At 48.9% G+C, this 21409-nt stretch overlaps 1 protein-coding gene across 4 annotated transcripts in view; it reads left to right on the top strand.

Moving 5' to 3' along the window:
• Positions 1-2008: 2008 nt before the first annotated feature.
• Positions 2009-21409, top strand: part of NLRC5 (NLR family CARD domain containing 5) — a 34948-nt gene continuing 15547 nt past the window's right edge. Inside the window, exons 1-23 of one of the 4 annotated variants that reach the window (XM_077185083.1) lie at positions 2009-2099; positions 4596-4744; positions 5576-5876; positions 7221-7283; positions 8417-8482; positions 8907-10656; positions 11034-11117; positions 11465-11548; positions 11633-11716; positions 13200-13289; positions 13976-14026; positions 14358-14423; positions 14653-14736; positions 15070-15153; positions 15296-15385; positions 16243-16308; positions 17389-17466; positions 17847-17930; positions 18124-18207; positions 19135-19224; positions 19352-19399; positions 20220-20288; positions 20938-21021. In XM_077185083.1, the coding sequence (XP_077041198.1) occupies positions 4616-4744; positions 5576-5876; positions 7221-7283; positions 8417-8482; positions 8907-10656; positions 11034-11117; positions 11465-11548; positions 11633-11716; positions 13200-13289; positions 13976-14026; positions 14358-14423; positions 14653-14736; positions 15070-15153; positions 15296-15385; positions 16243-16308; positions 17389-17466; positions 17847-17930; positions 18124-18207; positions 19135-19224; positions 19352-19399; positions 20220-20288; positions 20938-21021 (3629 nt within the window). In that variant the 5' untranslated portion in view covers positions 2009-2099; positions 4596-4615. Of the gene's footprint in view, positions 2100-4388; positions 4745-5575; positions 5877-7220; positions 7284-8416; positions 8483-8906; positions 10657-11033; positions 11118-11464; positions 11549-11632; positions 11717-13199; positions 13290-13975; positions 14027-14357; positions 14424-14652; positions 14737-15069; positions 15154-15295; positions 15386-16242; positions 16309-17388; positions 17467-17846; positions 17931-18123; positions 18208-19134; positions 19225-19351; positions 19400-20219; positions 20289-20937; positions 21022-21409 lie in introns of all 4 variants that reach the window. The other 3 variants (XM_077185084.1, XM_054640514.2, XM_077185085.1) reach the window with 3 other exon arrangements.

The raw sequence follows: 21409 nt of genomic DNA, 5'->3' as shown, positions 1-21409 counted from the left end.
CAGCTGTGTGCCTGGGACAGGAGTGTGACCCAGCTGTGTCCCTGGGACAGCAGGAGTGTGACCCAGCTGTGTGCCTGGGACAGGAGTGTGACCCAGCTGTGTGCCTGGGACAGGAGTGTGACCCAGCTGTGTCCCTGGGACAGCAGGAGTGTGACCCAGCTGTGTGCCTGGGATGACAGGAGTGTGAGCCAGCTGTGTGCCTGGGACAGCAGGAGTGTGAGCCAGCTGTGTGCCTGGGACAGCAGGAGTGTGAGCCAGCTGTGTCCCTCAGACAGGAGTGTGATCCAGCTGTGTCCCTGGGACAGGAGTGTGAACCAGCTGTGTCCCTGGGACAGCAGGAGTGTGAGCCAGCTGTGTCCCTGGGACAGCAGGAGTGTGACCCAGCTGTGTCCCTGGGACAGGAGTGTGACCCAGCTGTGTCCCTGGGACAGCAGGAGCCGAGGGGCACCAAGGCTGTGATGCTGTGGCTGTGCCCTGGAAGAAGCCCTGGTGTTGTGGGCAGTTTTCTACCTCCCTTCTCACCCTGTTCCCATCACTGCCAGCTGTTTCAGTACCAGCCAAGGGCTTGTCCATGTTCCCTCCTGCTCCAAAGCCACCAGTGCTCAGGTGACATTTTCACTCCTTACACAGCAATGTCTGCTCTGGGACAATGAGGTCCTCTCATGGGGACCTGGCTTCCATCAAGCCACAGCCCTTAAATGACATCCCACAGGAGAGGGATGTAATTTTATTAATGCTCATTAATAAAAAGGAAATGGCAGGAGAAAAGCACCCTTTTTCTGCCATGCAGGTGCCTGGCCCCACTGGGGCTGCTCAGTGGGGACTGGACAGGGCTGCCCTTCCATGGGGACAGAGGAGGGCAAGGGAGCTGGGGAAGGATCTGGAGCAGAAGTTTGATGAGGAGCACTGATGGAACTGGGAGGATCCAGCCTGGAGAAAAAGAAGCTCAGGGAGGTCCTTGGCACTCTACAAATCCCTGAAAGGAGGACGGAGCCAGCTGGGGCTCTGTCTGTCTTTTCTCCCAGGTAGCAAGTGACAGAACAAGTGCAAACTCCCTCAAGTTACAGCAGGCGAGATTTAAGTTGGTTATTAGGGAAAATGCCTTAATCATGTTAGGAAAACTGATCCACAAACACCAGAAGTTTATGTCCAAAAAGGAGACAGAGGAGTCCTTTTGGACTTTTTTCGAATAAAGGGAGAGGCCATGGGGCATTCCCCTGGGATCTCTCAAATTTTTGGAGGATGCAGCCTCCTTTTTATCCCAATTTCCCGGCTGCATTTCCCTTCTCTCTTTCCCCATTGGCCGAGGTACTTGAGAGGCACAGACTCCCCAATACGCCTGATAGCAGAGATTTCCCTCTAATATAAAACCCTCTCTTTTCATTTTTAATTCTTTCAGAATTTGAGGATTTTTCTGCCCCGTTGTTTCTTTCATCTTTCAATGTCTAATTTCATTTATCAGCAAACCTAAAGTTTATTTGTAAAAGCAAATATCCTTTTCCATTCATCAATCAGTAGGATCCTTCCCATTGTTTCTTTTAACCCCCAGTGCCAGTTTTATCTACCAACAGTCCCACAGCTTGTTTATAAAGACAAATCCGCTATTCCTCTCAACCAGGAGCGGGGTCAGCCTGCGCGGGATAGAGGTGAACTCCAAAGGTGCGCGGATGCCGCACCCGGGCGGGACCCGGCTTAGTGCTGAGCACAGCAGCAGCGCTCAGTTATTGAACTCGCTGATGTGAGAGGTCTTTTCTTTTAGAGACCCAAACTAAATTATTCCAGGAGGGAACAGTGAAACCTCCGCTGCCTCCGGGGGATCCCGAGCTGCCTCTCCGCCATCCGGGGGCCGCCTCCCTCCGCAGCCCCACGTGCTTTCCCGGCAGAGCCGCCGCTTTCGCTTTCGAGCGCTGCCGCTGTCCCGGGCATCGCCGCTGTCCCGGGCTATCCCGGGCTATCCCGGGCTATCCCGGGCTGTCCCGGGTCCGCCGCTGTCCCGGGCTGCCGCAGCTGTCCCGGGCTATCCCGGGCTGTCCCGGGTCCGCCGCTGTCCCGGGCATCGCTGCTGTCCCGGGCCGCCCGCGGGGACGCAGCGGGGCCAGGTGAGTGCTCCGGGGAGCGGGGACATCGCGCTGGGCACCCCGGGGAGGGACCGGGCGAGGCGTCGTGCTGGGAACCCCACGAGGGTTTGGGGCTGGAGGTCTGGCTCTGTCCTCCCCAGCCCTGAGATATTCGTGTCTAATGGGAAAAGCCAGTATGGAGAACACACGAGGGTTTGGGGCTGGAGGTCTGGCTCTGCTGCCCAGCCCTGAGATATTCGTGTCTAATGGGAAAAGCCAGGATGGAGAACACACGAGGGTTTGGGGCTGGAGGTCTGGCTCTGCTGCCCAGCCCTGAGATATTCGTGTCTAATGGGAAAAGCCAGGATGGAGAACACACGAGGGTTTGGGGCTGGAGGTCTGGCTCTGCTCCCCAGCCCCAAGATGTTCGTGTCTAATGGGAAAAGCCGGGATAGAGAGTGGGATGCGAACGCTGGAAAACACCCCCGAGGTCTTGGAGTCCGAAATTCAGCCGAGCTGGTGGCTTGTGCTGCCAGGTAGAAGGTGGGCCAGGAGGTGGCAAAGCGGGGCAGAGCCTGGCAGGTGTCCCCATTGCTGCCTCCATCCAGCCCCGGTTCTGCAGAGCTCCCCCGACTCAGGGCAGGACAGCCAGGGTCAGTGTGTCTGTCTGGAGACATGGGCGTTGCTGAATCTGGGTATTTCTTTTCTCTGATAAATGAATTACAGCACAGCACAGTGGGCCACCTTGCCTTCTCTGGGACTCGGCTGCAGGCTCCATCTGGTTTTCCAATGCAGCTTCCCTAGCCTTCAGAGAAATATTGATAACATTTCATTGTGGCAGCCCATCCGATTAGATCTGGAGATCTCTGCACACACAGCTCTATCTAGACATGGGATCTTTTGTCTAATCATTCACATCTGCTACATTATCACTTAAACCTTGTTCTTATCCCAAAGGAAAAGCAACTTGTTTTTTCCTCTTACATATAATGGAAGAGGTAATTAAATATTTCCCCATGTACCAAATAATCGGATTTATGCATGTGAATAGGAATATTCCCATTGAAAGTGCCTTGACCAAAACCAAAACCAAGTCAGAATTTACTCCACTAACTGTTAACTCCAGCAAGTATTGTTGCTTGTCCTGGGTACCATTTCTTTGGACTACTCCTCAAATGCTTTACCTAAATTATCACCTAGGTATAGATTTTAAGCCATAGATTTCAAGATTTTTGCTAATTTCTCTGTTTTTACTGCAGATACATTTCAGTTGGGGAATTCCCAACTGGTTTTACTTTCATTTTGCTCAGTCTTTTGTTTGTTAAAGGTAGGAAGGACTTTGTGCCTGGGGACAGTGTTGAGTTAGCACTAGGGGAAATCAAGGCAGTGGGTATTGTCCTCCAGCTTTGTTGTTTGGTGACCCCCACACTGGTTTTGGTGCAGAGTACCAACTCTGTTTCTGGGCTTCTGGTAAGTGCTCTGTGCCCTCAGAGCAGGCAAGAAGTTGGTAGATTTCCAACTGGGAGTTTCACATTTCAGTTTAATTTTTTTTTGTGGCTGGGAGCCGTGCAAATGCCAAGTTGAGGAGGTTTAGTTCTGCAAAGTTTGTTAAAGATGGTTTTGCATTTGAAGGGAAAGGATCGAGGCTCGAAAGTTTCCTGGCTTTTCTTGGGAGGTTTTTGTGCTTCATTTTGGGATCAGAGGTATTTTATTGAAGGTAACTGCCAACCATTCTTGAGCAGAGCAGTAGTACAGGAGCTGTGCAGCGTGGCTGAGCTTTCATTCAACTTTTCACGGTTGCTTTCATTTTGAATATGAGTCTTTCATTGACGTGTATGAATCTACTCTTTGTCTGAATGGCTTTCAGTCTACACTGGCATTAAGTGCTGATTTTATTCATTTATATATGCATTTAGTATGGCTTTATTAAGTCTGTTGTTGTCTGTTGACTGGATGGTGACTGCTTTCCTCTTCCCTTTCCCTGTGGGAGGGGTGGCTGGACACCAACAACTGCCAGGTGCAGGGCAGGGTGAAATTTCCCTTCACCCTTTCTGCTGAGGGGTGGAGAGCTAGCACTGGGAGATTTTTCAACCCCCTACGCTTGAAACTCCTTTGTGAGAACTGTGCAGTCTCAGAGGATCAGCTTTTCACAGTTTTTCTGGTGTAACTGACTGCCTGACTTGAGCAAGATCCTGCGGCTTCTGCATCAGCTTCCACAGAGGGGCTGACAGCAGCAGAGTGGCACAGCCCAGCTCAAATCAGGCAGTGACACCAGGAAAGCTGTGATTCCCACAAAGTGTCCCTCTGAAGCTGTCTTCCCTTGCATCCTAGGGCACAAGGCTCAGTCCTGCATTTTCATGAGACCAGGAGTGAATCCTCAAATGTCGAAACTTTGTGGTCGCGGCTGGTTTGAGTGAGAAGAGACAAAAAGCATCAGAGCTGAGCCTTGGATCGAAGGCAGAAGCTCCTAGATTTGTGCCCCACGTAATTGCCATGGCCTGGCATGTCTACATCAAGCTCTGCTGTCGTTATCCTCAGGCATCTGTACCAAGTGAGGCATGTCCCACGTGTTGGGGTGTGTCGGTGTCCTGAGACCGCCTCCAGCAGATCAATTCCCTTCAGAATATGGAGGAGAAGCCACCTTTGCACTTGACAGCTGGAAGGAGACTGATTACACAACAATGCAGGTAGGAGATGGTGTGTGTGGCTTTGTGGGAAGGAAGAGGGAATGGAGGTGGTGTTGTCACCACAGCAGGAATGGGTTGCTCATCCCCACAAAGTGAGCAGCAAGAATGGTTGCCTGAGCTCTTTGTGCAGCGGGGTCCTCCACAAACTTGTGAACTGAGATACAGCTGAACAAGGAAAGCCAAAGCTGCACACACAAGGAAAGCAAAACAAGGAATTCTTTCACAGCTTCTCATGGGCAAGCAGGAGTTCTGCCATCTCCAGGAAAGCAGGGCTCTATCACATGTAATGGTTATCTGGGGGAGACAAACATCATCACTCTAACTCCCTGCCTTCCTCCTTCTTACCCCAGCTTTATGTTCTGAGCAGGGCCAGGTGAAGTCAGCTGTCCTGGCTGTGTTCCCTCCCAGCCTCTTGTGCATCCCTGATCTATTTGTTGGTAGGGTATTATGAGAAGCAGAAAACCTTGCCTCTGTGTAAGCACTCTTGGGCAATAACAAAAACATCCCTGACCTCCCCAGAGGTCCTGGTACATGTGAGAGATGTCTGGGATGTTTGGCAGATGGCCACTGCAGCAATATAGAGGCCAACAGCTTCTCCCTGGCTGGAGCCAGAGAGATTGCCCCCGTCCTTCAGTGCCTGCTGTCAGGCACTGTGATGGCAGACAAGGACTGCCATGAGTGGGCTCAGATCTCTACTCTAACCTCAGAAGTAAAGGTAAGGAATTCCAGGTTAGGCCAAGGGGTCTAAAGGCAGATCAAGCCATGCAGGGCTGTGTGGGTGAACACCTCTTGCTCCTGTGCCCACTGCTGCCCTTTGTCTGATCCCTGCAGCCCCCATTCCAGCATGATGCCCTGGATGTGGCAGCAGCTGTAGCAAGAGCCCGTCCCCAGCTGGTGGAGTTGCTCACCCAGTGCCCTGAGTGGCTGCTCTGCACTGCCCAGCGCCTCGTGCCCCAGGCAGCCCTGAGCAGCCTGGGCACCATCACCAGCCCCAGGGAAAAAACATCTCTGCTCCTTGACCTGCTGGAGGAGGCTGGTCCTGCTGCCTGGAAGCACTTTGCACAGTCTCTCTGCATGGAGTATGACCTGCCCCTGGACCTGGAGGTGCTGCTTATGAGCTCTGCAGGAGAAGGTAAGAGAGGTCAGGCCAGTTTCCCCTGACCAAACAGAGCCAACACCTTGGCCACCCCTCACCATCACCCAGTCCAGGCAGTGGGACCACCAGTGCCCTCAGTTGCATGGCCTTGTTTTTCTTGGAAGCACAACTTCTGGCTTAGAAATGTAATTTGAGGTAAAAACCCCCTGACATTAACAGATTAAAGCAATAAAAATTGTACACCCCCACCACCGGTAAAGCTGAGATGCGATTTTTGGATGGATTTATTTGAAGGAAGAAATGCTCCAATCTCTTTGTTCTGCAGACTTTTAATTGTTATTTTTTTTTAAATTTTCCTGATCCAGAAAGGCGAGGAACACAGAATCATAGAATTGCCACACAAAACCACTTCTCCATATTCCTCCCTAGCAGAGGCAGTGGCTTTAGGGAAAACGAGTGATCCCTGGGGACCACGGTCCGTTAGTGTGTGTCATCTTGCAAACTACACAGAGTGTGCACACCCTCTGCCTTGTGAGGGCCTGTGGGGCCAGATAAGCTGTGCCTTTCCTTTAGGGGTTGCTTTCTCTGGTGATTAATTCTTCTCTTCTGCAGGAAGTCTCGCAGGATGGGTCCTTCTCAACGGTACTTTCACATTCTGCTTGTGGTAACTCTCATTGGTTGCATCAGCTGGGTGGATGCAGCCTTTGTAACCAAGTGCAGCAGCAGCAGCTATTTTGGCTGAGATGAAACAGGGCAAAGACCAGGCAACCATCAGGGAATGTGGATTGGTGGGGGATTTCTCTCAGGACTGAGGCTGAAACAGCTTTCAGCCTTTTGATACTGTGACATATCATAAAAGGATGTCTCTTAAGGAGCTGGCTTATACTGGTTTAACTTTTGTAGTAACAGCTGAGCATTACTAACCCCTCTGAAGGTGAACTGCTTCTGATTATGCTGAGGGGGTTTTGTGGCAGCTTTGAGCTGTGCAGTGAGTCAGAAAAGGCCCTTGAATGGGCTGCCGACTCAGCCAGTGGTTTATTAACAGAAAACCCTTCTTTGCAGGGAAAATAGGGCTTACCTTTTGGGCAACAGTGTGGTTCTAGATCAGCCAGAGCTGCCCATACTCCGAGTTTGTTTGTATCAGAGAGTAAAGTTGTTTTTCTTCTGCCTTGAAAGTGAAACTAACTGTGCTGTAGAGTAACCTGGAAGGAAAAGATCAGATGGAGACTTTTGAACCTGGATGTTTGCATCCCTTATACTGAGCCTTGGCTTGTACCACTGTCTGTGTTGCAAGATGCTTGTCCTTTGTCTCTGCACTCCGAATTTCGAGAGCAGAATGCTTACATTAACCATAATTAATTTCCCATTCCACTCCTTTAGGTAACTTCAGCCAGACAGAAGAATCAGGCATAGACACGAGAGCCCAGTCATCTGTGCCAAAAGGTAAGGCTGGCACAGACCCTGGGCACTGAGCTCTTGGAGTTTTTCTTCTCTGCCCATGGCCTGGGCAGGGCTCCAAATGCCCAGATGTCCCAGGTATTGACCCTCAGCACTGGCAAGGTGTGGAGAAGCCACTGCAACTTGACATTTCATTGTTCTGTTCTTGGTGCTTTGCACGTGAACCTCCCCTGGTTTTGTTTTCTCTCCCTGAATTTCAGAAAAGCCTTGCTGGCCCCCTGCTAAGGAACTCATTTCAGTTTCTCTGCAGGAATCTCCCACCCACTCTACAAAACCCATGCTGTTTGCACTATTACTGTGGTCAGCTCACTGGGAGGTGGAAGAGGTTGGTTTGGCTTTTAAAGGAAGAGCAGAAAAACTATCCAGGTGTTGATCAAGCAGAAACCACTCCAGAGTTCTCAGAATAGGAGCTTAAGGGAACAGATAGTAGGGTTTTCTTCAGGCTGCATTTGAGACTTTCCCAGCTGGTGCAGGTCATGAAGGGACACTTCTGCCTCTGCTTTATGCTCAGAGACTTCTGAGTCACAGCACTGCAAATGTCGCATCAATGTCCTCTGTGTCGTGTGCAGGTTTAAGATGTTGAAAATAAGAAGAAAAAAGTGACCTTTGTTCTGCATTGACTGCTGCCAGCTGCTGTGTGTCCTAGTGGGTCCATCTCACCAGCCGCTGGTGGAATGGAAATTTGAAAAAAATGCTGAAAATTACTAAGACAGTCAAGAAAGACACATGCCTCTCTCAGCTCTGTCCATTCTTCCCATCTGACAGTCCATCATAAAAAAACAGGAAATGAATCACTATAAACAGCCCTGGGAATCTGTGGGCCCTGCATTCCCCAGACACAGATATTCCCAGCCATATTCCCCAGGATATCAAAGCAGTTCCTCTGTTCAAAGCAAGGCAGATGCCTCATCCAGCTTGCAAAAAACTCACCAGTGAGGTGCTTGTGGCCCATCTCAGAAGAAGCAATTCTGTAATCTCAGCCTGAGTTTGCAAATAGTTTTATCTGTTTAGTTTTTCCTCTTCAGCTCCCCAGATTCTTTGCTGGAGAGTCTTGCCCAGCTTTACATGCTGCCATCCAAAATGCTCTTTTGACGTGGTTCTGACCTTTCCATTTCCAGGCTCTGCTCGCCGTCGCCCTTCCAGCAGCTCTGGGAGTGACAAAGATGCCAAACAGCGAAGGCTGGGTATGTGAATATTCCAGAAGCTGTGCTGGGCTTCCCTCTGAGGAAAGGACCTATTTAACATCCCTGCAGAAACACCCAGGAAATGAACTTCCAGCACTGAGGCCAGCATGGGTGAAGAGGGAGCTAGTGAACAGGGAATAACATGCATAATACACAGATACCTATTTCTCATCTTAGTAAGATTTAATTTTCATATAAAGCTGTCTCATCTTTTTCCTGAATGTTGTTCTACTTTGGCCCCTGTGAAGAATTAGGAAGGGTTATGGGTTATTTTCAGGAGTTCAGTAGAAATTTGTCATTTCTACCCAGCAACCTCAGATCAGGGCCATCGTTTCTCTGTCTATAAGTGGTAGTATTTTGGATCTGTGGTGACTCACAACCAGCTTTTTCACCCTCATACCCCCTCTGCTGTCTTCTCTCTTAGATGCATGTGTGAAGTACAGGCATCTCCTCCTCAGTTCCATCCGCCAGAGATACGGGAGCAGGAGAGCAGCAGAAGCACAGGAGCAAACACAGCCACTGCCTTTCAACCAAACCTTTGTCAACGTTGTCATCCATCAGAGCAAAGCCCCTCGCTTTAAAGAGAGAACAGAGAAAGGCCAAGAGGGCCTGGCAGGTGCTGCTGAGGCAGAAGAATGTGCAGACACAGCTTTGAAAGTGTCAGACCTGCTCTGCAGCGAGGCCCCGTCGCACATGACCAAGGTGATCTTTTTGTTTGGGAAACCAGGTATAGGCAAGACCAGGCTAATGCACAGGATTTGTCAGAAATGGGCAGAAGGTGTCCTACCTCAGTTTCTCTTCACTTTCCTGTTTGAGTTTCGGCAGCTGAATTTGTTAAAGAGGAAGTTGACCCTGAAGGATCTTTTGTTTGACATGTTCCTTCAGCCAGAGGACAGCCCTGATGCCGTGTTCCAGGGCCTCCTGGAGAATGCTCAGCAGACACTGATCATCTTTGATGGGCTGGATGAGTTTGCAGCCAACATGGACATGTCACCCTCCTCTAAGAGCGGCCCAGCTCTTACCTCCCCTCTGTCCATATCCCAGCTCTTTGCAGACCTCTGCCATGGGAACCTCCTGCCTGGTTGCACAGTGTTGGTCACCAGCCGCCCGAAGAGGCTGCCTGACTTCTTGTTATACACAGTAAGTGTGTTGGCAGAAATTTGGGGATTTGACCATGAGAAGGTTGAGGAATATGTCAGCCACTATTTCTGTCAGCATTCATTCAGAGAACGAGCTATTGCTCACGTGAAGAACAACACCAAACTCCTCAGCATGTGCCTCATCCCTGCTCTGTGTAACATTGTGTGCATCTGCTTGGAGTATCTGTTCCTCAAACACCAGATGAGCGTGGAGCTTCCTCAGACTATGACACAGTTTTATATCAAAATGTTTCTCATCTTCCTGAACAAGCATCAAGGAGACTGTGCAGGTGATGAGGAGACTCAGGTGAACTGTAACAAAAAGGCCATTTTGGGTCTGTTTGACCTTGCACTGAGAGGCCTGGAAGAGAAGAAACTCGTATTTTATGTCCACGATATTCCTGAGGACGTGAAGGAATTTGCTTCCCTGCATGGGTTGCTGACTGTCTTTGAGGTGAAGACGAGTAGCACCTGCCCAGAGGTTGGCTATGCCTTTGTGCACTTGAGCTTGCAGGAGTTTTTTGCAGCACTGTGTCTCATGGTGAGTAGGAGGGTGGACAAGAACCACCTGAAGAAGAAGTTCTTCTTGAAGTCAAAGTGGACTTTAAAGAATGAGACAAAGACTGAGTTTATGGAGAGTTTTCACATATTTCTCTCGGGTTTGTCGTCAAGAGAGTGTAGGACATTCCTCATGATGCTGGCAGAGCAAGATGAGGCTTGGGTGCAGGAAAAGCAGGATGTGATCCTGCAGTCTCTCAAGAAACTGGCAGCCACTCATCTGTCAGGGCCTAAGGTCCTTGAGCTCTGCCACTGCACCTTTGAAACACAAAACCTCGAGGTAGCCCAGCACATTGGGAGCCTGCTGAATTTCAAGTATGAGTTTAAAAACTTCAGACTGACAACGCTGGACATGTCGGCTTTGGTTTTTGTCATAAACTCGGGCCAGAACTTGATTTGTTTGGATTTTGCAGGATGTCTGGTGGACACTGACTGTTTGGAGGTTCTGGCTGGCTGTAAAAATGTGGAACACTTGAGGTAAACACAGTGAGTGCTGTGAGCTGCTGGGTGGGGAGAAGAGATTGGAAGGTCAAACCTCAAGTTTGTTCTAGGACAGAGAGAGAGATGATGTGAGAAAATTTGATCAGAACAGCATCACTTCAGTACTGCAGAAATGTATGAAATAATGAATTTATGAGTGATTGAAGGATAATAAGGTGAAAAAAACATTCTGGCTATATTTTTGTTTGTTTTTCCATTTTGATTAAGGTGAACAGCGGGGTAGTTAATGCAGTAGATAAGAGGGAAGATGATAGGCATTTCTTTTCAATACAAAGGAAGGGTGAATCCTGCAGGCAAATGAAAATATCAGCTTTTGGTGTGTTTGTCTTTTTCCACTTTTCTTCACATTTTAGCTTTCGTAGCAGGAGATGTGGTGACGACTTTGCTGCTGCTCTTTCAAAGGGCTTACAAGGAATGGGGAGCCTGAAGAAACTGGAGTAAGTGTTTGCTTGTAACCCCTCTTCTCCCTTCCTGTCTGTTCTCTGCTCAATGACTTTGGCTCACCCCAGGCTGATCTGTTCTGTGCAGGGTGTGAGGGTGACAGTGCCACACAGAGCAGCACAGACACTGTGGCTCTGGCTTTATGCTGGCACCAAGAGCAGAGTTGTGTTACCCTGATGGAAAAGGAGCATGAAGCTGGTTCAGGTGGCAGAGCCAGGCTGCCCCCTCTGTGCCTGTATGGGGGACACATGGTGCAGGCAAGGGTCTGAGACAGGCTTGCCACGTGCTCCAGGGGATTCCAGTCCTCCCTCTGCTTGGTTTGAGTGATCCTTTCTCTTTCCAGGCTGACAGGTGGGTGCATCACAGCTGAGGGGATGGCTAACCTGGTCCAGGCTGCATCCCAGTGCCTCCAGCTTGAGGAAATGAAGTGAGTGTGTTGTGGCAATGACCATAAATCAGCCATATCAGCCATTCCTTCCTTGGGATACTAATGAGGATGAATCCTGTGCAGCTTGCAGGACAATCGGATCCGGGATCCAGAAGTGAAGAGGGTGATGGACCTGTTTTCCAAAATGGAAAAGCTGAAGAAAGTAGAGTGAGTAAAAATGGGTTAAACCTTGGGTATTGTGAAGCCAAGCATAGCACAGAGATGTGGGGCACCAAGCTGAGGCACAGACATTTCAGTGCCAGCAGGGCTGTGCTGGACTCAGTTTGGGGTAGGCTCAGCCTCACAGTTCTTTTCTAATTCTTTTGAAATCATCCCAAGGGAGTCCTGGTGCCACTGACACCTCTCCAGGAATTACAGTGCATGTGCTCAGCTCAGTGCCTGGCTTGACTTTCCCTCTTCTGTTCCCCTTGGTGAGGCTCAGGTTGAGATATCTCACTCTGATTTAGGGAGGATGGCTCCATCAGAGTCTTCCCAGCCTTTCCACAGCTCCCTTCTCCTGTGCTGCTCCTTCTAAAGCTCCTGTGGCCATCCTGAGCTGGCTGAGAGGGACAGACTGCTAGAAAATCTCCCAGCATGGATCTGCAGCTTTTTAGATGGAGAGAAGCAGCCTGGCTGAAGGGATTTAAAGCCTCTGAAGAGCTGCCAGGGGCAGTTGAAGCAGCAGCAGAGCTGCTGTGAGTGCTGGAGTCTGAATGTATTTGTGTGACAGGACAGGGATAGCCACAAAGCCATGGGGTCAGAGCTCCACCTGCCCATCCCAGCTGAAAGGGACAGACTCTGCCTTTAAAGGCTTCCACACCCCCTCAAGTGCAAGCAGGTAAATCCAAAATACCTGCAGTCATTGCTGGATCCCACAAAGGAATTGATCACTGGCCTTGCAGTGTGGTCAGAGGTGTTTAAAAGCACAGCAGAAGGACAGAGGAAAGGAGGATTGTACCTGCTGCTCTTGCTCTCCTGGGCACACTGGAAAAAAGCTTGTAGGGAATGCCAGCCTGCCCCAGGGAGCAGAAAAGGCAGCAAACAGTGCCATTTGTAATCCCCACTCCTCACCCACCCCTAACACCCACAGAGTGCTGCTCCTGGCTCCTTCCAGGCTCTCAGGAGTGGTGCCCCATGGCCCTGAGAACAAGCAGGGGATTTGTAGCAGCAAGATCTTGTGTTTCACATCTACTGAGCTCCAATGAAACAGAACGAATGTGCAATTAAAGAGTAAACCCTCAGAGGCTGGAGGATTGTGTTCAGGCCTCCCTGCTTTAATAAGCCATAATTAAATTGGATTTGTTGTAGTGGGAGTTGAACTGCACTGTGGATCAGTGGTGTAATCATGAAAATGTGAACCACCTCCACCAACTAACCCAAAACTGGTTAGTGCTCATATTGCTGCACATGGAAGAGTTATCTCTGATTCTAAATTCATGGGAGCTACAGCTTGCAGAGAAAGAACTGATAAAAATCTGATAATGCTTTTGTTGAGTCCTAGATGGAAATGCCAGAAGTTTTTGAGAAATACCCTTATTAAAAGATCACGTGCTTCAGGATATTTGGGGAGCGGAGCAGAGGGCATTTGTGCTACAAAAGAACATGCTGTGGGCTCCAGCAGCTGAGCTTCTGTTTTTCCTCATGTTCACAGCCTGAGCAACAACCATCTTTCCTTGAATGCTGTTCTCAGTTTGGCAAAGGAAGGCATCGTGTGTCAAAATGTCACTGAACTCTGTGCCAGGTATCAGTACATGGGAGCTTTACAAAAGCAAGCAGGTTGTTCTCTTTAGATGCTGACTTTAAATGGACACTGCTTTTCAGCTTCATTGTTGGCTAATTGAAATGAACAAAAATCAGTTTGACTCCTTTTTTCTTTCCTATTGGAAACAAAATGTGAATTCCTCATACCATGTACTTCCTCTTTGTATTTTTAATAGGTCTTTTTATCCTTGGTCTGTAAAACCATTTGCAGGGTGTAAAATTCTTGTTGTATTACGGAATTTAAACTTTTAAAATTTAAACTGAGCTCTGCAATATATCAGAAAGGAAATTCTTTACTAACTAGCATACATTTGCTATGAGTCAGCTAATTTCAGTGAAAATGTGTGAATTTAGCTCCAGCTCTGCATCCATTTAAATTACAGGCTTTGGGGTCTTCATGTGTCTGGGATGACAAAGGGTAGATTTTTTAAACCATCCTGGCTCTTGGGTTGTCTTATGTTCTAAGTTTAACAGGCCAAAGTAATCCCTGGTGTAACTCAAATTGCATATGGCTTTTTCTTATTTTTCTTGCTGGAAGGGAGTTTCTACTGAATCTCTTTCCAACAAACTTTGCAAAAAAAAAAAAAAAAAAGAAAAAAAGAAAAAAATTCCTGGCCCAGTCTTTTTCAGTGTGTGACCTAATACTGACCTGGATCTCTTTTTCAGGGGGGACACCATGGTTATTCATTTTTCTGGCACATCTGGGAGAGCTCAAAGGTGAGACACTGCACTGTGGTGACACTGTGTGCAGTTGTGCTGATTGAAGTGTCACCATAAATAAACCACAATGACAGCACAGCTGGTGCCCACTGCCCTTGCATCTGCCTGAGCAATGGGAAGTGCAACCAGAAATGCTGGGTTTGCACACACACCTAAAGCAGCTCCCCAGAGCCTGGGTAAGATTGAGGTGCTGTGGTTCTATTGCAAAACTGCTGAAAGACACAGAACACAGACCTGGTGGTTTCTGCTGGGAAATATTGACTGGGACCCAAGCTGTCAGATAGTTCATGAAAGCATATCAAAAGCCAAATATTTTGCTTGTTTGCAGATCTCTGGATTTGAAGTTGGAAGAGAATAAAGAGCACATAATTCCAACTAGACATGTGAATTTATGGTAAGAGGAGATATAGAGTCCTGCTGGTGCATGTGATTTGCAGATGGCAGGTACTAAAGAAGGGCCAGAGAAGCAGATGTGCTCATCCTTAAGGACAGATGATATTTCCACATGTGGAAAAGCTTGAACTAAACCTGAATCAGTAAATAAAAATGACAATAGAAATCCTATCCAGCCCAGCCAGGGCACCCCCATCACCTCACTGCTCACCAAACCTCCCTGTTCACAGCTTGCAGGATCACAGGCTGCTTTCCCAACATGCCAAGATGATTGTGGCCATTCTCCAGAGCTGTCCCTGTCTCTCTGAAGTGGAGTGAGTGCCTCCTTTCCTTCCTGTTGAGTGGCTGCAGGCAGGTGCTGTGGGAGCAGGGGATCACAGGATCACAGGCTGGTTTGGGTTGGAAAGGGCCTGAAGGAGCATGGATTTTCTAAAGCAAGATGGTTTGGGTCTAAAACATGAATCATATTGCCCAAGGGCTAAAACTTTTTGTCTGGAGTTGATTGATGCAGAAATAAGCAGGGAAGATTGATCTGAGACAGAACAGTCCAGGCAAAACAGCAATTGCAGGAAAGGAACAGCAAGCAGGTTTGGAGGGCTTTGTTTTTACTGTTCCCATCAGTCCCCACTAACTGGAAAATGCTTCAGTTTGTCAGGCAACAAGCTTGGAGATGAAGGCTGCAGTTGTCTGCTGGAAAGCCTCCCCTGTCTATCAATTTCAAAGCAGCTGAAGTAAGTGTTGCCTTGTACAGAACCAACCTGCCTTGGTTTCTCCTGAAGGGAAAGGGTTCCAAGCATGCACAACACTGCTGGCTGCTTCACAGGGCATCCTGTGGGATTCCAGGGACCAGCTAATTGCCTTTTTCTTTCCCAGTCTCAGTCAAAACTGCCTCTCTGTCAGTGGCATGTGCACCCTGCTGAAGTCAGTAAATACCTGCCAGGAGGTGATGGAGGTGCAGGTCAGGTATGTGGTTCTGGAACCATGCCTGGGGTTAATCCCCAGCCTGGGAGTTGCATTCTGAGGTTTCTGTTGGGTCACCTCGGGCGTGGGGTGGGTGCAGAGCATGTCCCAAGGTGGTCACTGACACTTGGTGGCCCTTGGTGACATTGCTGGGAGCTGATTGCACCAGGGCCATGGAGGGAGATGGAAAGCAAGAGAACAGGGACAGTGCAGAAGGCAATCTCACCCCGAGGAGCTGCAGTTGTACTATTACCAAGGATTAGGAACAGCTGTGTCCCATGAGGATGAGAGCAATAAAAGATGGGGGGAGCTCCTCCAGAGGAGAGCTGGAGTTTGTTGGCTGTGAGGAGCAGGAGGAGTCAGGGCTGTGAGGAGCTGCCCATGAGAGGCCACTGAGAAGGTTTGGAACTTTTGCAATAAGATGACCACAGGCCATCAACCTCAATCTGAGTGCTTGCAAACCGGGCTGTCCTTTCATGCCTGGGGTGTTTTAAAATGCTTCCCTGCTCTGTGCCTTGGGAAGTTTTGGAGACAGGATCTCTGCAGAGTGTGAGAACTGGTGACACCTCCTGGAGCAGCACTGGAAGTTCTTTCTCTTCTATTACTTTCACTTGAGAACAGACTCGAGTGCAGCAATTTTGTCTGTGCTTTGTCTAGTGATTCAGAGAAACTGGATCGTCACATACTGCATAATTTAATCTAGCCAGCATTTAAAGCTGATGGAGATTATTTTATCTTGCTTTGGAAGTGTTTTAAGCACAAGTGATTGGTGTCACCAGAGTTTTGCAGAACAAAACCAAACAAGAAGTCCTGTAAATAACCTGACCATGACACTGATTGATTACTTCTCTTCCTCACAGCCTTTCTCGTGATACTGCAGTCCTGAGGTTCAGAGAAGACGGGGAGTTTGCTTCCCTTCCTCCTAGGTAGGCTGTGTGTGCACAAATGGTGTTATCTCAGCATCCTGTTTGGTTCTTGCATCCTGTGTAGGTACCAAGGGTAGCACTCCACTTCACAGCAGTTCCTGCCTCCCACCCCCACCCCCCAAATCTAAATGTGGAGCTGTCTCCTGGCTTTCTCAGCCACTTTGAAAAGTTGTCACTGCCTTCTGTAGTGTTTCATGTCTCTAGAGCAGCACGTTTCATCCCACAGCATCCTAAGCAGAGCAGGCTGTTCAATGACACCCGTGCTAGCTGATAATTGTGAGGGTAAATAAACCAAGAGAATGCCCCACCAAATTCTGAAAAGATTCACAGATCCCTGCAGTTCAGAACACTCTGCATTCTGGATCTTGGTACTCCTAAATCATGAGAGGTTTGGAGGTTAATTTTTCCCCTCAGAAAACGATGGTTAAAATAGCTCAACATGAAGGTTTTGTCCGAGAAACGCTTTCCTGTTGCTCCTGGGGTTTCAGGTTCTCTCTTTATACCCTTGTTCTCTGTGGACTGAGCTCACAGTAAAACAGCATCTCCCATGGAATTCCACCTTTTAGCCAGGGAGAAACTGTGGCACGCTTACAGGCAGAGCCCAGTGGTTGTGCTTGAAAGAGAGTGACAGCCCGAGACAGGCAATCTGTGGGCTCCTTTAAGGCACCAGGTGGCATTTCAAACTCTGATATTTTAGGTTTTGCATGTTCCATTTAGTCATGAATAGTCAGATTTAGTTATAGTTTTACTGTTTATAGTTGTAGCTTTTAGTTACAGTTTAGTTAGTCATAGACAGTTCCATTTAATTATGAATAGTCAGATTTTTGTACAGGCACTTCACAAAACTTATTTAGGCAAAAGCTAAATTCAGCAAAATTCAGCTAAATTCAGCAAAAGCTGAATTCTCCATCAAACTTAGATAGAAATATCTCTTTCCCCTTCTCTCCAGTTGTCTGCATGCTCAGATATTTGGGTAGAAAAGGAGAGCTTGCAATTGGGAAAATGCAGGCTGGAGCCAGGGTAGCCCCAGGGATCCAAAGCAGAAGAGTTTCACCTTTGTCTGCTTTTGTGCTCACTTAGGGAGGAGCCTGTGTTCTCTACTGGTGACCAACAATGTGGGGAGGAAAACCAGACACCAACCACCTGCCAAAAAATCAGGTACCCTGGCCGATTTTCATTGTGTCCATGCACGTCCCATCTCTGGGTCCTGTTTCCAGTGTAACCTGCACCTCTAAGAGGGGAATCACAAGGGACCTGGGGAGCTGCAGGGTCTGCCCTGGCTGAGGGAATGCTGGAGCCCCTGGCAAGGGGCTGGGACCTGGTGCCCCCCCTGTGCCTCACCAAGGACACAGGACCTGCAGTGCCAGGCAGGGGGGGCATCACCTGGAGACCCTGGGGGAGCTGCTAAGCATCAAGGCATTTTTAAATTTCATTATTTTCTCTTCACTGATTCTCTAATTTTCCAGAGGAGTGGAGTTTACAACCTTTATTTGAAATCCTGCAGACCTGGATGATTGATTTCTTTTTTTCCCCCCTAGACTGACAGACTGTAATCTTCAAGGCAGTGACCTGAAGAATGTGTGTGCAGTCCTGAAGGAATGTGGCCACATCTCTGAGCTGGAGTGAGTCCTCCTTAGCTCCTGTGGTGTTTTCCTGCAGTTATTTGGGATGCTGAGAAAATGCCCCTCAGTGTTGTAGAGAGTGGGGTAGAGGCACAGCCTGGTGGAAGATGTGGCTGTGCATACAGATAACAGAGCTGATGGTGCCTATGGGTATTTTTACTGTGAAAATTAAATGCCTTTCTTTAAATCCTAGCCTATCAGGGAATTTTCTGGGAGATGAGGGACTTTTGCAGCTGTTTCAGTGCCTCCCAAAACTGAAAATGTTACGTTCTCTCAAGTGAGTAGCTCCTGTTTTTTCCTTATGCATGGGCTGGGTTTTGTGGAGTGCTGTTTGTGGAACACTTGGGAAGGGCCCCTCACAATCAGTGCAGGATATTCTGTGCTGGGCAGATGCACTGTGCTGGCTGCTCTGCCCCCACCTCCAGCCCAGAGCAGGTTGAGTCCATTTGAAGCTTGGCTGAGATGGGTGCCCCAGAGGCTCCGTGCTCGCCCCTCCATGAAGGGGACAGGTGGTTTTATGTCAGGTACCTCTGTCTGAAACTGCCTGAGGTCTTTAGCAGCTCGCTGAATTTTTCCTCACTGGGAGGGGGAGCAGCTTGGAAGGCAGGGAAGTGCTGGGGAGACCCAGGTTCAGTGGTGGAGTCTGAGTTCACCTGCAGTGCTGGCTGGTGTTTGTTTATCTGGGTATTTCACCTGCACTCCCACTGCAACTGCTCTGTGCAGGACTGTGGCTGGAGGAGAATGGCACCATTCTGCACTGTTGAAAGAAATATTTATTGTTCCTGTTTGGTTAATTGAGCTTGTCTCAAGCCAAGACTGTTCCAGTTAGACAATCTCATTAGAACAAGTTGCTCAGAGAGAATGTGAATTCTCTGTCTTTGGAGATGATAAAAACCCAGCTGCACAATGTCCTGAGCTGCCTCCTCCATGCTGACCCTCCTGAGCAGGAGTTTCACCAGATCAGCTCTAGAGACCCATTCCAGCCTTGGCTATTCTGTGGTTCTCTGAACACTAAAAGTGAGAGATGAATTTAAAATATATGGGAGTGAGTTGTGTCTGCAGAACTGTAGCAGGAAACACAGGCAGAGGGTGGGACAGCAGCAGCCTGGGAGTGCTGCACAAGGATCTGTGCAGCAGATGTGGTGTGGGGTTTATTTTTATCAGTTTTGCTTGCAGCAGCTGGTTTTATCTTTTCTTCCTGCAGGTTTGACAACAACCGGATCTCCCTTAGCTCTGTGTTTTTCTTAGCTCAATCATTAACTACACAGGAACACATTAAAACAATGAGCCTCAGGTATGGCCAGGAGTACTTTCTTATATTCTTTTGCTATTTAAAACCTCAAGCTGTGGGGTTTTTTAGGGATGATACAGGAGCTTGTGTTGTCAAACTCCATGCTGATGATGTTCTTTTCTGGTTACAGCTTAGGACACCCCCAGGTGGTTCATCTGACCTTTTGGGAAAGAGTCAGGTAAAACCATACCCACTCACATAAGTCTTTAAAACTCCTTGTGAAGGTGACACGTGGGTCCCTGAGGTGTGTCAATGAAGAGCCAAACTCCAGCCAGGCTGGGGGAGCCCAGGGATGTTTCATGGCTGATGGAGGGCATGGAGTGTGCCCGTGTTCACAGGGGTTTTTGGATTGGGGAAGAGATGAGGATCTGACTCCATGTTTCAGAAGGCTTGATTTATTATTTTATGATGTATATTACATTAAAACCATACTAAAAGAATAGGAGAAAAGGTTTCATCAGAAGGCCAGCTAAGAATAGAATAGAAAGGAATGATAACAAAGGTTTGTGGCTCGGCTCTCTGTCTGAGCCAGCTGGGCTGTGATTGGCCATTAATTACAAACATCTAAGATGGGCCAATCCCAGATGCACCTGTTGCATTCCACAGCAGCAGATAACCATTGTTTACATTTTGTTCCTGAGGCCTCTCAGCTTCTCAGGAGGAAAAATCCTAAGGAAAGGATTTTTCATGAAGGATGTCTGCAACAATGGAGCAGCCAGCAGCACCCAGCTGCTGAGACAGGCTGCAGTCACCTCCCTGCTGCCCAGGACACAGCACATGCCCAGGTGCTGAGGGGCTGCACAACTCTCTGGAGGCTGGAAAAGGGCAAATAAAGCTCTTTTTCTTCTGGGGATGGGCTGAACCTCATTCTGGCAGGTGGTGAGGGGAGGCAGATTGGAACAGGAGGCCACTGCCACCACCTCAGCCCCTTCATGGGGAGCTGGCTACAGGGGGGAGAACAGCAGCACAGCTCATGGGCTAAACTCTTCCTTCCCCAGCAGCACCAGCAGATGGAGAAGTGGCTCCCTGGCACGCCCCAAGCAGGAAGCAAAAGGACAAAGCTTTAGGTATGGCAGCCTGGCTTCCCTTCCCACCAGGACTGGGGGGAGAGGTGATTGTGGGGGTCTGTGGGGGTCTTTAAGGCAGTGTGGTGTGTGGGACTGACCCATCCCTCCAGCTGTGTCTCCTCAGAGAGGAAATTAAATAGTGCATCTTTTGCTTGGTTTGAAGGGATTGTCTTGCTTTCCAGCAGAGGAAGCTCCTACCCATAAATAAGGAGAGACAGATCTGTGTGAGTGTGACATTCATCCCATGCAGACCTGCCAGTTTGTCACCCAAAAAGGCTTCTAGGATTTCTTTCCTGGAGGAAAAGGACAGAGGAGGCACCAATTCCAGCCTTCCTCTGGGAGAGCCCAGACAGTGCTGAGGAGGGAAAGATGCTCTCCATTCTCCTGAGACAACTGAGTCACCAATGATGTGGTTCTAGGGAGGGAACACCCAAAGTTTTGGTATTTTGGTGGACTGGCTCTCTCCAATCAGCTCAGGGGTGGTGAAGTCATCTGCTTGTCCCAGGTTGTGATTTCGTAGTCCCAGACCAAGGGTAGCAAAATCTGTGTAGTGGAAGTGAGGGGGTCCCCATGGGCCTTGTCCTGGGCTGTGAGGCTCTGGTGGCATCCTGTGAGCATGTCCAGCTCCTGAGTGCTTTGTTTGCTTCAGTCTCAGGGACTGCAGAGTGGGTCTGGAGGATGTGACCAGGCTGTGCCAGATACTGGCTCAATGTCCCCAGCTGACAGAAATCCAGTAAGTCTGTCTGTCTGTCTGTCTCCCCAGCCCCAGACACAGATTTGATGTTCAAACCCCAGATTTGATGCTCAGGGTGGCAGCTGGTGTACCCCAGCTCTCCTCTCTATCATCCTCACCCAGATACCTGGCTGATCCCAGACTTTCTACTGTCCTGCTTCAAAGAGAGCTTGGCCCCTCCTAAGGCTACCACATCAGTGTGTAAAGGCCCCAGAAACACGTGTGTGTTCTCATGATCTTCCTCAATCCTGTCTAGAAACAATTGTTGTCATCTATTCCTTGAGACCTCAGCTTGTAGCAAGGCCAGCAAGAGCTCCTGGCCCACCAAGCCATGAGCTCTGCTCCTCAAGGGCTCCAGGCAGGAGCTTGGCTCTGAGAAAACTAGAAT

This window comes from Agelaius phoeniceus, chromosome 12, assembly GCF_051311805.1.
Source record: "Agelaius phoeniceus isolate bAgePho1 chromosome 12, bAgePho1.hap1, whole genome shotgun sequence".
Lineage (NCBI taxonomy): Eukaryota > Metazoa > Chordata > Aves > Passeriformes > Icteridae > Agelaius > Agelaius phoeniceus.
Note: the sequence above shows the minus strand (reverse complement) of the source record. Positions and strands in the feature narration are given on the sequence as shown.